This window comes from Bombus affinis, chromosome 3, assembly GCF_024516045.1.
Source record: "Bombus affinis isolate iyBomAffi1 chromosome 3, iyBomAffi1.2, whole genome shotgun sequence".
NCBI lineage: Eukaryota > Metazoa > Arthropoda > Insecta > Hymenoptera > Apidae > Bombus > Bombus affinis.
In genome coordinates this window covers 12249397-12265034 of record NC_066346.1, presented here as the reverse complement: position 1 = coordinate 12265034, position 15638 = coordinate 12249397, and the positions used below count along the sequence as shown (strand labels likewise).

The following is a 15638-nucleotide window of genomic DNA, read 5'->3' as shown; positions in this document are numbered from 1 at the left end:
AAATATATTGAAAATTATAGTGTTTGCCATTTCTTGAAAGTAATTGCTTACATAAAGATCAAGTAAGATTAAGATTTGCGATATTAATAAGAATTCTATAAAATTAATAAGTAGAATCTATGTAGGTAAAGTCAGGTACAAAATTGGACAAATTCGATGAACTTAAATAATTTGATGAGAAATACAAAATGTCTTTTTATCGCTTCAGAAAATAACTCTTTTCTAGTTTTATAAAATGTAACTATTTAGATCTTTTTTGTATTTTCCATATTTGCCAGATAAGTTACACTGTGTTTCAAGGATTTGTTGATTTGCATGCCAACTTTTTATGTAACTTTCCAGATAACGAACAAGTTTAACGCAGTGAATATACTTGACGTTTCGATATGCTCATGTAAGAATCTCGTATCTCGAAACTTGTACAATTTAATTTAACGGAGGAAAATTATCGCGGCAGTGTAATTTTTCTCTAAATGATGATAGTAGATAAAGAGTGTTTGTTCGCTAGTCGATGAAATCCGTTTTATTGATTCGATCTTATCGAGCGAGAAACAGAAGCCTGATAAAATAACTGTTACATAACTATGATGTATAACAGAAGAAATTCGGTAAAATAATATTTAATTAAGGAAGTAGTAGAAATTGGCGAGTAAGCTAGAAATGGTAAATAAGCTAGATAATTATTGTTATTTAAAATACAGAGCAGAAATATTGACTTCGCCTGACGTAAAGTTACAATGCTTGTATATAACATAAATTATTTCGCAGATACGCGAGAATTTAAAAGGAACAGTAACTATTAATCAAAATAATGAGTACGCTTAAGCTATACGTGTAATTAATGGAAATATGGAATTACGATAGAGAATTTTACTTAACGTAAGTTACAAGCATGCACCTGTGTTAGAACTGTTTGTGATATTTTTGTTAATAGACTGTTACGAGTACCTACATAGTACGTAGTAAAGGAAAAGTCGTGTTTTTGGCATATGATAAAAAACAAATTTTTCCGGACTTGTAAATAGTATGGTATCTTAGATAAGGTAAGTCTTCATTCGTAATCGTTTCACGTGCTCGTATGAATAATGTTCCAGGTATAATTATATTTACAGGCAGAATTCATATTTAATATACTAGAATTTTACACATTTTATTCTGCGTAAAAGAATTTTATGGTGTAATATAGAATGTATTCGATATTATTTTTATGGCGGATAGAATCGTAATCTTTGATAAAGGAAGTGATGGAACGATTGCAAAAGAGTTAAATTAATATCGATTAATCAGAAGATGAGCAATCTATAAATCATTCGAAATTGTAACAATTCTTTAAAATTGCACCTACTTTTCAAACAGAAGCTAAGATAATTTTTCATCAGTTTAAACACCACGACAAATTGAATTAAAACCATTTTTCACGTCAAACGGTGCAATACAGTTAGCGTTGAAAGCGTTTAATCGGAACGCAACAGAAACGAAACAAAGTGATGCGTTATACATTGCAACGTTTCACCTTTCGTTCTGTTATAACGACGACTAGACGTTCGAGACTGTCGAGAGCAACGTTATCCGAGAGAAGCGAAGCGAAAGAAGCGTGTTCGAGCCGAGATTGCGTTCGGATGGCGGTATTCGAATAAATGCGCGGTCCAAGATCTCTCGAGCTGTCTGGGGAAATTTGATTTTCATTCGTGCGGTCTGGAAAAATTTGATTTTCATTTGAGCGGTTTGGGAAAATTTGATTTTCATTGAAGCGGCGCGTATCACGGCTCTTCGCGTCCTTAAGATGAAAATTTTGTATAAACCGCAAGTGAACGTCGCTCGAAACTGGGAAAATGGGTAATCTGGCCGAGCGCACGTTGATAAACTGTATTGTAAACGACTGGGAAAATAAATGGAATCGTTTGTTGAATAAATGGGAACGTTTCATGATTCAAAGAGACTGTGTCGCATGTTACTGACCTCTTCTCCAGCTCAAGCATCCCGTACCTTGAATAATTGACATCGATGTTCCATTTCGTGAAAATTGAACTAACATTTTTTCCAGTCATTGTATCGTTGTTTCGAATATTTGCCATACTTTTTTACTCTTGATCAGATATCCACTTTTTTCTTCTTATGAGTTAATGCTGAATATATTTAATTATTTATGAAAATCGAACGAATTTTTCGGAACTTTACTTTTTCATCTCTTTATACGCTTGATCAGATACCCATTTCTTTCACGTTTCGAGTTAATGTTCAATATATTTACACTACGCTTGTGTTTGATACCTTTGGAGTTTAGAGAATCAGCTGTTCAAATAGCTTTGTAATTGAACGATTCGTTATTTAAGATATGCATAGTATCTTATTATAATCTTGTCATACAATTATTTCCCTAAATACAAGTACTTCCAAAAAATATAAGGATGAGATTTCTCTGAATCTATAAAACGAATATCTTTTTCGAAACAGAATAAATTTCATTGAAAATATTTTTTTAAATATTCGGAAAGCAGACATCTGGATACATTATGATAGAACGCTCTTTACACAGAAGATTCACGTTAATAGAACAACTCAGGCTAATACCAATTTTATAATTTGTTTCATTAGTTTTTATAGCTTGAAATAAAAGAATGGAATGTCTGCCTGAACAGTATTTTTAATTAATATTCTTTCAAAAACAATCAATTACACGCAAGATCCATTAATATAAACATCATTTACTTGCATAAATAAGAAACGCAATCTCAAATTATCCCAAACATTGAACCGAAGTACATCTTTTTCACTCAATTTTCTTCTCTGTCGCTCTATTCATCATTCCGTGTTTTGTGTTCATTCCACTCTGGTGGTCGTTTCAAATTCATAAATTAGAAAATCAGACATTCAGTTTCGAATCTCATATCGAGAAGACAAGCTTCTTCGATCGGTGAATTCTATAGAGACTAGCTCAACGAGAGATCATCGGTTTTCAATCGATTCTCAATTTTTGTCCTCGAAATTCACGCATGCGATCAATTAAAAATCCGTCGTTCGAAAAATCTCGAGTCGCAATTCGATCTGGCCGGATTTTTAGGCGAAAATCGACGAGGAGTATCAGCAACAGAAGACGCTGGAGAAACCGGAAGTGAATGGTGATTCGCGTGTGCGTGCGAGTAGTTCATCGTCGTTAGTGCTTCACCGGAAGGATGACGTTCTGGAAACCGTACCGCCTGCGTCTGCGAGTAAACTTCCTTTGACGGTCGGTGGAGAAGACAAAGACCCCATCGCCAGGGAACGAAGGAACAAGGTGAAAGAGGTGAGTTTTTTTTTTTCATTTAGTAACAAGGCATTGGCTCGTTCCATAACAGGCTGCGGACATTTATGCTATACTTTTACAAACATAATTAACACTAGGTTTACGGAACCCGTCAATTTGACGGATTTCGAAATTTGAAATGAAATATCTTAAAAACCATAGCACCAATTTTAACCATTTTGCATCGTAAATTAATCATTTCATCTAAAGAATTCATACACAAAATTATTTTTTCCTAGGCTTTCTAATTTTTGAAATCTGTATGTAGTATACCTATCTCTACGGGAGCCGTCAAATTGACGGGTAAACGAAAATACGCATTTTTCATTAAAAAATCGATTTATTCAAATTAAGTCTGAAAGGAACAATATTAGGCTTCACGTTTAAATAAATTATTAATAAATGAAAAGTTTTTTTTTAAATTATCACTAAAAAAAATAACAATAACGTTAACGGTACAGGGTAATCATATCTATTGAGCACATTTTTTGCACATATACTGAATGTTGTTTGTGCATTTTCCGCATACGATCTTTTTGCAATATAAACAATAATTATTACTTCTATTTTTTTTTTGCAATAATCCACTTGGCAACTTTTTCGCACTTCTAACGTTGAAGGTGACAGAAATGAAGCGTCTGATCTTCAGCAAATGTTGTCCTTGTTTTCTCCAGTTAATTTCTCGGCTAAACAAAAAATGAATTCCTTTCTGAATATTTTCGATCTGGTACACTCTTTATATAGTATCCACGCGTTTATCGCTGCCAAATCCAAAATATTGAAAAAGACTTGAAGGGGCCATCGGAAACTCCTTGCTTTCACGCTATATTTGCGTGACATTTGGTCAATACCATACTTTGTTTTATTGTAAAAAGCAATAGTTTCTGGAACACGTTTATAATTATCTTCTACTCGTACACCTGTATGTTTGGTGCTTAGGAGGACTTTTACTTTAGGTTTACTTTTATACACAGTAAGTGTGCAGTTTTCTGATTTATATAAATTTGAGGAAAACAATGTCATCTTTCCTTTTTTCTCTTGAGCATCGAGTTTCATCTTTCCCCATATAAGGGAAGCCATTCAAAATATATTTTGTTTGGACGTCAACTGCTAACCAAAACTTAATGCCAAATCTATTAGGCTTATTCGGTATATATTGCGTAAACCTGCATCAGGCTTTCGTTGGAAATAATTGTTCATCTATTGAGATATTTTCATATGGCTTGTAACAGGCCTGGCTATTACTTATAAATCTGTTCCATATTTCGGATATCAGCGCAAATTTATCTGTTTGTAATCTTTCGGAGGCTTTCAATGATCTCGCTTCATATGCGCCCCGGGTATATAGAATTCCTAGAAAACTACGCAACTAAGCAACTGTGATTGTCCAGTCCTTTTTCAAAACTCGATGCGCCTCGGTTTCAGTGCAATCGTTTCCGTGTTCCATTATGTGTCTGTCAATTATTAATTCGAAAGCACTAGTTACATAACCCGACATAATATTTCTCTTAGCATAGCCAGTAGGCCCTGCGATATCCTTGAATATCATACGAACGGGCGTCCTATCCCTAGATCCGTCTGCTTTCAGTTTTATGCACTATGTCCCGTCAATTGCAATTTCAATTTCACCTATTACATTTTGGGATATGCTTGAAATGCTCGTCCTTTCATCCTCGGAGTCAGAACTAAAAAGAATACGCATCCTTTTTTTGTTACGACACACTTTCAAGAAGTGTTCCTTTTCACTATCCGAAGATCCTTCTATCTCTTCACTTTCAATGTATTCAAAGCTTTCATTATCAACTTCGCTTTGGCTTAATTCATACTGATCTTCTTCGGAGGTATCCACAAAACAATCTTCATTGATGTTGACATTTTGTTCAATATCTTATTATATCTCTTGAATTTACTCATGATTGCTAGAAAAGGGGGATTGTTCAAAATAAGAAAATACTGTGCCCAAATTCAATTATCCTATTGTAAATACTTACAATAAGTGGAGAAAATAATGGGAAATGTCTACAATAACTGAAACTTTTGCATACTATCTTTGAAAAACGGATTGTTTATGAAATCAGCTAAGCCGTCAATTTGAGGGTTTTCGTAGAGATAGATATACTACGTACAGATTTCAAAAATTAGAAAGCCTAGGAAAAAATAATTTTGTGCATAAATTCTTTAGATGAAATGATTAATTTATGATGCAAAATGGTTAAAATTCATGCTATGGTTTTTGAGATATTTCATTTTGAAATTCAAAATCCGCCAAATTGGCGGATCCCGTAAACCTAGTGTTAATGTTATTGTTATTTTTTTAGTGATAATTTAAAAAAAAGACTTTTTATTTATTAATAATTTATTTACACGTGAAGCCTAATATTGTTCCTTTCAGACTTAATTTGAATAAATCGATTTTTTAATGAAAAATGCGTATTTTCGTCTACCCGTCAATTTGACGGGTCCCGTAGAGATAGGTATATACGAAACGCCCGTAAACCTAGTGTTAAAAAAAAATGAAATGTAAGCTCAGAAATTTGTGCCACCTGTTAAATATTGTAACGAGTACTATATTTTGAGTGTTTTATATATCTTTACATATTGTGTGTATTTTGTACATTTCTATATCTTCAAATTTTCTGTAAGTGCATAAAAATTTGCAGTTTTTCAATGAATAACCTGTTAAATTTTTCTGGTATATGAGGTAATAATATTAATATTTCTGGTATTAAGGATATGATATATATATGTCAATGCGACCGATTTAAATATATTTCGTATTATTTGTTTTTTTAGTAATTTCGTATTATTTAATTATCTACATATTTCTACAAAATGTGCAGTAATTTCGATATTGATAAAAAGTGAAATCGATCTGAAAATGTGTGTAGGAATTGTAAGATATCTATTGGAAACATATGTACATATAACATGTGTGTAATATGAATAGCCATCTTAAACGTATAATGAGTGCTAAATATGGTTTAATTGAATATTGAGATTTATTAATATAATGTATAGCTGACTGTTTAAATATTTTATGATCTTTACAAAATACGTACTTGCACTAAATATCTTGCAGCTCCTAGGTATATTTTCAGATATGTTCTGAATATTATCAGTCTAATCATGATAGTTGTGTCTCATAACAGTGCCAATGAAATGTCAAAATGTTCCGTGTAACGCACATAATGTACTCATGAAAGATGGTTGCAAGTGTTCGAGTATATTTGTGAGTCACTGGCGTTAGAAAATCTGTAAATAAAATTAGCACACCGCATCGTATGCCAGGCGTTAAGCGGTACGCGAATATGTTGGAAAATAGACTTCGACGTGTTTTCAATGCGACATAAATTTTCAAGGAAACAGAAAAACGGAAACGGACAATGTAACTCGTTTCGCGTTGTAATTTGCATGAATTCGTCGGTTGTTTTTGTTTTCGTGGGAAATTGTATGGTGGAATCGAGATTGATCCATCAGCCATGCAATTCGCATAATTCTCCGGTGTACACCGAAACGAGCGTTTAACGGGCCGAAGTTATTTTTTTCTCTGACTGAATTCAGAGTATTGCAAGCGAATTCAATTGTTCTTTTTTATTAGGTTGTTCTGGAAAACGTAGTGCGTTTTCAAAATCTATTCTTCGAACCGAAGCAAATAATGGAACGTACAAACAATCGGAAGATATATCATGCTATTGAATGTGGAAACATATTGTATTTTGAATGATGTGTTAGCTACAGAATTTTAAGTATTTTATCTTAACTGGATGTTACCAGTGGCTGTTTTAATACGAGTTTCTTTTAATTTTACGCGTGTTAACTTTTTAGGGATTATTTATCACTAAGAGCATTTTTCATTAGTTTCGTAGTATCGTAAAATGTTATCCATAAAACCAAAAGGCTAACGTAGTCAACGTGTCTTGTTCAAAATTTCATATTTTAATTCTTGATATACAACTTATTTAAACATAGGAGTATGTAATAATATACTATTACTTTCTCTAGAATAGTGTAATAATCATTCTATAAATTGTTATCCGCGATATTAAAAGGATTTTCGTTGCTTTCAATACAACGATCGTTTGTGTATATTTTCAATCGACGAAAAACGAACGTTTCGATTGGTTTGTTTTTGGTCCACGTAACGGGTTTTAAATTGCTGCTCCATCGAACGAATCCTCTTTATAATAAACGACATTTCGTCGATTCAAACCCCGATCCGCTTTAAGCGGTAAATTTTTCACGACGATTTTCGTCTCTACAAAGCATCAGGTCTGTTCATCGATCGCGTATTCATCGAATTTCCGGTAGGACGCTCATTTTCATGCTTTATGAATGGCTTGCTGCGCTATTATCTATTTATCGCTCTATTAAACGCTTCGTGCCATTCCAGTGTAAATGCTTTGGTTTTCATCGTCGATTTTTAACGTCATCGTATCGCAGAAATATCATGGATCATTGATTTCGCAGATTTGTGCATCGCTACCGGCTCGTTAACCTGTTTTTTCACGAATATTTCTCTTTCTTTTATTCCCTTCCCCCCTCCTCTCTTTTTGATTGTACGAGCTACACATTTCTACTCACTTTCTAAAATTGATGACGCGTTTCCAATTCATCCGATTCAATAGGAGGCTCTCATTCGATACCTCAAGCGAGATCGTACTTTGTGCTTTAAAACTATCGGGTGAATCTATTTCCTTTGAAAGTTGACTTTTATGTGTAACGCGAGCCATTTGGAAAATTTGTATTTTCTGTGTAAAGCGATATTTGAGATGTTTGTACGTACGAAGGATATTTGAGGAATTATTTATATATGATTCTATGTTTATTAGATACTAAAGCGAGATGTTTAAGTACATAACTAGGTATATCTTCATCGATTCTCAATTTAAACTGAAATTGGCATCCTACGAATCTGATTATATGTTTTATATACATATCGTATCTTTGAAGATATTTCAGTAATAAAGTAATGGCAAATTATTATTATTTTATGATTCATTATGAACACGAACTGTAATTATTTTCTCATTGCCATACAAAATCTTTCTTATCTCATTTATCGCTTAAAAATCAATCAGTGATAATTGAAGCGATGAATCATGAAGATAAAGCTAAGAGCTTCGCGATGAAATAATTCCATAAGATTCAGTAGTTGTAACTTTTTATCTTGCATATTTCTTTTGAGATAACAATCTTACCGTGTTGTAGTACATGTTTGATTTATTCGACTTACTCTAGATATATACTTGTTGGCAAGCTAAAAGTAAATTTTAGTTATTTAATTTTATGTACTTAACTCTCTTCGGTAATTTCATATTCATCATATCGCCATACACTCTGGTATAATTTATTAAATTGCCTCGCTTTATTAAATTTGGTGCTCTACAATTTTTTACATTACTAATATTCTCTCCTTTAATTATATTCCCCATATTTCATTTCACTTACATTTTATACGTAATATTATATTTAACCGACTAACTTATGAATTTATGTATACGTATAGAAATACGATGAATTTAAAGCTCATACAGATTATTCTAACACTTTACTTTCTCTCGAATAATTCGTTGTACCGTAGAAAGGGATATTTTTTGTTAGTTAATCGAGCACAGGCTTGTCTCAATGATTTCATGCACACAATGCCGGCGTTTTCTCGCCTGGTAATTAAATTCAATCGGTTCTATACATATTCGCTAATGCAAGGCCGCAGTCGCATCTAGCTTTGTTCCTTTTATCTTTCATTACGGCTGCTTGTTTATCGCTCAATGAACTGTTGTGCACGTGGAAATATGCGAACGTTGTCGCATCAATGGATCTGTAATCGTCTTGGAATTCTCTAGCCATACCCATAATTGTTGACAGAATATTTCGCCAGCAGAGAATTCGAACTGAATTCTTAATTTTGCGATGGATTAATTTTTTAATTTTTTAAATACAAATTTGTAACATTTCAAAAGGTAAACTTAAATTAAAATAAATTAAATTAACCTCCTATAATTTGTTGTATATAATATAAGCATTATATCTAATTAAAGACAATTAAAGACAAATTTAAATCTAATAAATTAATTAAATTAGAATTCAATATCTTGAAAAAAATCACACATTACAAAAATTGTTCTTTTCATTAAATTAGATTATGGGTTCTCTTCAAAGAATATATACAGTACAGTCTTTTAATAGGACAAATAGCATTCAAATAAAAAAATTAAAAAATCGGACTTGGATCTTCCTTCCGTGATCCTCAATTATTACTATGTATTTATTAATTGTCCCGGAAACTGTTTTATTTTAAAGAAAGCAATAAGCTGCATAAAAAGTTCTATTAATTCGATTTCTTTTTCCTTAACAATATAAGAAAATCGTTTTTCGCGAGGTACTTTCGCTGTTTTTCCGATTGGATTAAATTTTTACAGTTACAGCCAGCTTTCCTAAGAAGCGTAGAAGTTGCAGTTTTGAGTTCGTGCTCTTGCGGAAGGATTAAAATTTTCAACCGGAGGCCACGGTCTACGGTTTATTTAGTCGAGAAACTTTCAGTGGATTTCTTCTAACGTTTTCTCATTCAGGAAACTTTTACGTGAGCAGCATGCAATATTTCGGAAGCAAGAAATCCAGGTGACGCGCGAAAGATAAATTACACGTTTAACGATAGAAAGTCGGAAGTTTTTTGTCCTTTCAAAAATGAGTAAAATATCTCATACTCTCGGGCTTTAAACGTTGAACGAGTAAAATGAAGAAATATCATATGGCATTTCACTTTCACTGAATTGAAATCGGAAATAACGATTGAAAGCGGAACGAAAAATTTGGGAGCGGAAAATAGAATAATAATTTGTATCGTCGGATTCTTTTCATAAAGAAGTTAGCCTTCGTATTACAATTTTTTATATTAATGTTTGACGTTTTTCAAATAAAAAATTATTTCAAGTAGTACTTTGATGCACTAAAGTACTTCAAGTATCCTGAAAAGAATGTAATTTCTATATTTCCCTCTTACTAATTTCAAGTTCAAGAATAGTTACAGTTTCTTCTATCCTATGACGATCTCCTCAGATTAATGTGCGATATTGTTGCATTTGAGGTCGATTATACCAGCATAGTTGCGTCCGATAAATAACATCCAATGTCCCACCATTTCTCTATTACGATTCATTAAATTTGATCGAATGATAAACTCAACACAGTGGTGATTTTCCAAAGGTATTATTCATCGTCCGGTAAGTACCTACACTCTCTATTCCAGAGTTCAATCTCGCGCGAAGTTTGACTTACTCATCTAGTAACTAAGAGCTGAGGTCAACCTGCGCCCTCGTTAAATACTCTATTATGTAGGTATATAACCAAAACCTACGTTCTTGGTACTTAGTTAGTGTCAGTGGCAGTTACTTCATGTCACAAATTCGTCTAGTCGATTAAGCGCCTATTCGAACTCTGTTGTACTTCCTGTAACAGTAAGAAACTATCTTTGGAATATGCATGTAGAATATATAGAAGATCTTACAGGAAGATGAAGTTCGATGGTCTAACTGAATGAATGCTTAATGAACATTTACTTTTACATAGGACAGAGTAATCAAATTGGTGAAATACGTTTCGAATTCTTTTCTTCTTGTTTTTATTTGGATAACATCGTTTTTATCATGATACTTATGAAAACGGCTGATATTAAAGTCCAATTGAAAATTGATCATTTGCAAAAATATCGTTAATGTGCTTATTTGTAAGAGTTAACGATAATGCATTTCTATATCTATGATGATAGCTGCAAGAGTGAATGATAACAGACTTTTATCTCTCAATAAGGCTTTTCAAAAATATATTTTTCTAAATCTAACATTTGTTAAATTCTCTACTTTATGTAATTGGAAGAAGAAGAGAGAATTTTTAACCGTTTGACGACAGTTCACTTGTTGCAAACACCTGACGATTAACTTCTGTCACTTGCCAACCCTTCTAAACCCATCTTACGATGTGTTAGATCGAAATGTCAAAATTCATTTTAAAAGGATGCTATCACGTTTTTGTTGATAGGCGAAGTGAAAAGATTTTAACAGTAAGAGGTTAAAAATGTATGGAGACCTGTAAAGTTGAAAATGTGGAAAAACGAGCGGTTGTGTAAAGCTGTAACAGTCCACCAAGAGGGGATTCCAGTTTCAATTCCGGCTGCAACGACAGCGGAATTCTCTCTTCGTAGAGACATATCCGGTTTTCGAAGCAGATGAGTCGGCGCTCGGTGTAGTTTAATCGGTTACACGTAAACCGCGGCATCGAATCTATCGGCGCGTCAATTCCGATTCCCATTCCGGTGAACCGTTTCCGCTCGTTGGAATTAAACGCGGCCCTGTGAAAAGTTTATGACGCTAATCATGGTTGCGTCCTAATCGGCCCGGTGGCGGCGATTGAAACGCGCGTTTCGTTGCGTTTTACGCGTTGAATCGCTGTTCGATCGATAGAGACCGGTTTGCTAGCTGTTAGCGAATTGTTGTCAGGAGTAATTGGAAATAAGAGATCGATCAACCTCATCCTCTTGAAAAATCAGGATACCAAAGCCTTCGATGTACTAGGAAATCGTTCTTTTCTTAAAGGATAATGGCTGATGCTTCCCTCCCCATCTTTGGTATTAAATTTACTGCTGAAGGTTGAAATCTGTTAAGAAATATTAGAAATATTGAATTATGAGTTAGTCCTCAAGTAGCGTCATTACATCGCGTGACTTTAACAACCAGAGGCGAATTAAAAATAAAAGGTTATAATAAATGTTATAATAAATTACATAGAATTATAAGTTAGAATATAAATTGGTAATTAGCCTAACCATATCTGACACAAATTGTTGTTACATAGTCATTTATGATAGAATAATAGCAGTTGTTAATTAACATTACGAAAGAAATATCGATCCTTTAATTATTTTTATTCTTAAATTCCTTTTTGTTCAGATCCTTCATTATAACGATGTCTTTAATTTGGAATCTTTTTGTAATTATCCAAACATAATCAATTGAAACACGAAGACTAAAGAACTTCAACTCAGAACTCTTAAAAGAGCATCCGTTAAGCTCCATATATAATAAATTATTTCCTCTTCACGTAAGAATCTATTTATGCGTCTGATTAAGTTTCGTTGAACACGTGGAACATTTCCAATGCCATATACCGCAAGACATCGTTCCAGACATCCACGCGATTCAATCGCATTTACATTCTGTTTGTTGTCTCGAATATTCAGTATACTTATTTCAGTGTGATAATAGGAGGTAGAAATTCAGATGGTTTAATCAGGATTCCCTTTAAAGAATGAACGATTTATCCGCGGAGAATCCAATAAGAATGTTCGATTTTCGAGCGAAAAGCTTAGAAAATACGCTCGGTAAACAGGACATTCGACGTATTTGCGATCCATTTGACCGTGCAGCTTGTTAAATTTGTACGTATTTTCCCCTGTTGGATCGTTAATTCGCCGTTAATGTTTTTATTGGGAGGAAGGTGTATCGACAACGCGTACGCCACTCGCTTGAATATACATATATTCGTAACGTACCATCGAACGAATCAATTTGCCTTTTCACCTTGCCCCGAGGAGAAGTGTATTTTCAGTTGGAAACAAAACCGTGAAAAAAAAAACACCACCAAATCGTTTCGACGTTGATCCTTTTAAATTGGTTTGTGTATTTTTCGAACGCAACCTCGATTTATATGCTCGTTGAACGCGCTTCTCGTTTTTATGTGCTCGGTTTCTGAAACTCTTTAATGGAGGCTCATTAATGATATCCGTATGTATTTTTAAATAAATACTTTCCAATGTTCATTTCCTACCATAAGTTATTTGATATGTATCCTGAAAAAAGTAATGTTTTCAGAGAAAGGAAGAATAGATCTTTAAATATTCGCAGCAATTATGCAAGTATGTAGCACTAATATCTGATTGCACAAAGATTTCAGCTGATAATGATCTTATGGTAACGCCACTTTGAAATGTTAATACAATGCAATGTACGAGAGATTAAGATCGAAAGTTCAAGCACGATGTTCTATAAAGAACACCGTTAGGTGTGGCGCCATGCAACGTGGAACGTCAGACAAGTTTCTAACTCGGGAAAACCGATTCACTATCCTTTCGGAATTAGATCCCGACACGTAGTTCTCTTTTTCAATGCAATGTAGATAAAAATTGGCAACTTCGATCGATCATATGTTATTCAATAATACCTCTGTTAACAACGTTTCGTAGGCACGTCGAGTTGCAGGCAGTTGGGTTGGGTTTCGGTTTTTAGAATGTCAAATGAAGTAATGTATATATATTTTTTTCATTAATTTTTGCCTGTCGGCTACAAAATGAGATTAATTTACATAGCTTTCTCATTCTCACTCTCATTCAGCCTCAGGTCGAATGAAATAATAATTACTGTATTTAATAACTGATACAAAAATACATTCTTATTCTCTTTCTCTAAAAGAGAACTTTGTCGACCAATCTGAACTCTGAACTTTAACTGATCTGAGCCGCAATTGTTGCAACTTATCCTTTATAGATCTCGACTGTAATAGTCACAACTTCACATAATGTACGAAGTTGTCGGAATATCCCCGTTGGCCACAGTTAAGCGTTGCGAATGTAAACACGGAATATTCTCTATCGGCTGCGTATAAAGTGTTAATAATTTCCATGTTTCATCGAATCTCGATTATCTCCGCCGGTGATTGAATCGTGCGCAGTTGGAAGAGTCGCGTGCTCGTACGAGTTGAAACGGAGACTGAATAACTCGAAACAAACGGCTAGAGGGTACTCGTGATGCATGACACGTAAATTCGATTCGACATCGGAGCGAGCTCGCGGCACGTATGCCTGACCTAGCCGTGGAACACGGCGGAACCGTTAACCGCACGGTGCCGTGAACTTTTGCCGCGAGTAACGTGAGCGCAATCTAATTTCGAGCGAGGAGAGCCCCGTTCACCGGTTGCACGCGGTTCCCTGCACGCACCGGCAAACGGTGCACGACCTACAACGGCCAACCTATTTTGGAATATTTCGCCCGTTGAATATACCGCAATTTCCCTCTGCGTATGGTGTGTACTGATATCCTTTCGTTGTAGCGACACGCAATACCGCCGCGTAGCCAAATGCGACAATCACGTTATCATCCACGTTGCATCTCGTCCTAAACGAGCCAGTATGCCCTCCTGATCGTTGTTCGCATATTTCGCCACTTTGACCTTTTTTTTTGTAGTGTTTTAATTGCGCGTTACTTGAAATTCGAAGCGCAACTTAGATCGTCTTAGATGAAGAGGGAGAATTTTCTAGGATTTCGGAAGGTGCAGAGAAAATGGGAATGTTGAAATGGGAATTTGAGAATGAGAAGCGCACGAAGATCGGGGAGAAGATTTCCCTTGAAACTGTTGGAACGATTAGGATCCTCGGAAGATGACTGTAAACATGTTTATGAGAAATACTTGTAAGAAACGTTTATGAGATTTTGTTGCGAATTAGATCGTCACGGTGTCCATAACCGTGTTGTATATCTATCACGATTTTAGACTAAATGTAAGCTGCCGGGTTATATGATTAATTACTAGCCGCTAACTTTGAATTGAATTAGTATCCGAGTTGTCAAAATGAATTTTCTTTACGGTTGCCTGAACGAGAGTTTTGGTGGAAGTTTTCGTAATTGCGAATGGTTGAGCGAAATGGTTGAGCATGTCTGCTCCAATTAGAGTATAATAGATGGAAATGGTAGGGATGATGTAATTGGGCAACTGTTATTGCTGAAGCTTCGTTGTAAACTTGGGTGAATTGTTTGATTGCCGTGCAGGGAAGGTGATGGAGATGATGACTCAAGTAATGGTTTGGAAGACCGATTGTATTTCTGATTAGCCGGTTGGTTTGTTGATTGTAACGTATTATTATTTCAATATATTTCAATATAAATTCAATAACATCAAAATTAATTCATTTAAAAACAGCACAGACATTATGTTAGTCATAAAGTTAAATTGCAAACTCGATTTAATTAAGCTTTCATTTCAGTTATGTGTTCCGAAGGTAATTTTACATATTATCGTGCTACGTGTTCACATACATTTCTATTCATCGCGTGCCGAACTTGGTCTTAAGTGTGCGTGACAAAATGCAGAATCGTTTCTAGGTTACGTGCTATTTCGTACAAGGTAACATACAACTACTAAAAAGAATCTATTTAATTCGTTCTTTAATTTAATTTGATTAATCTTGTGAATCTTGCGTAAGTCTACTCGAACTATTATACACAATTTCTTAAATACCTGATTTAAGTTAATTATTAACAAATATATAGAATAATGTATTCTGAATTAGTTCGCAAAGGAATATAAATAA

The 15638-nt window shown here is 34.3% G+C and overlaps 1 protein-coding gene and 1 long non-coding RNA gene across 2 annotated transcripts in view; one reads left to right on the top strand and one right to left on the bottom strand.

The window, feature by feature from the left end:
* Positions 1-15638, top strand: part of LOC126914738 (mannosyl-oligosaccharide alpha-1,2-mannosidase IA-like) — a 588982-nt gene that overhangs the window by 4936 nt on the left and 568408 nt on the right. The window contains exon 2 of the mRNA XM_050719122.1: positions 3062-3283. Coding sequence (XP_050575079.1) covers positions 3062-3283 — 222 coding nt within the window. The remainder of the gene's footprint in view (positions 1-3061; positions 3284-15638) is intronic.
* Positions 12605-13198, bottom strand: LOC126914927 (uncharacterized). The gene is made up of 3 exons (XR_007709947.1): positions 13103-13198; positions 12828-13031; positions 12605-12727 (listed from the first exon to the last, which is right to left on the bottom strand). It is a non-coding gene; the product is annotated as an uncharacterized LOC126914927 (long non-coding RNA).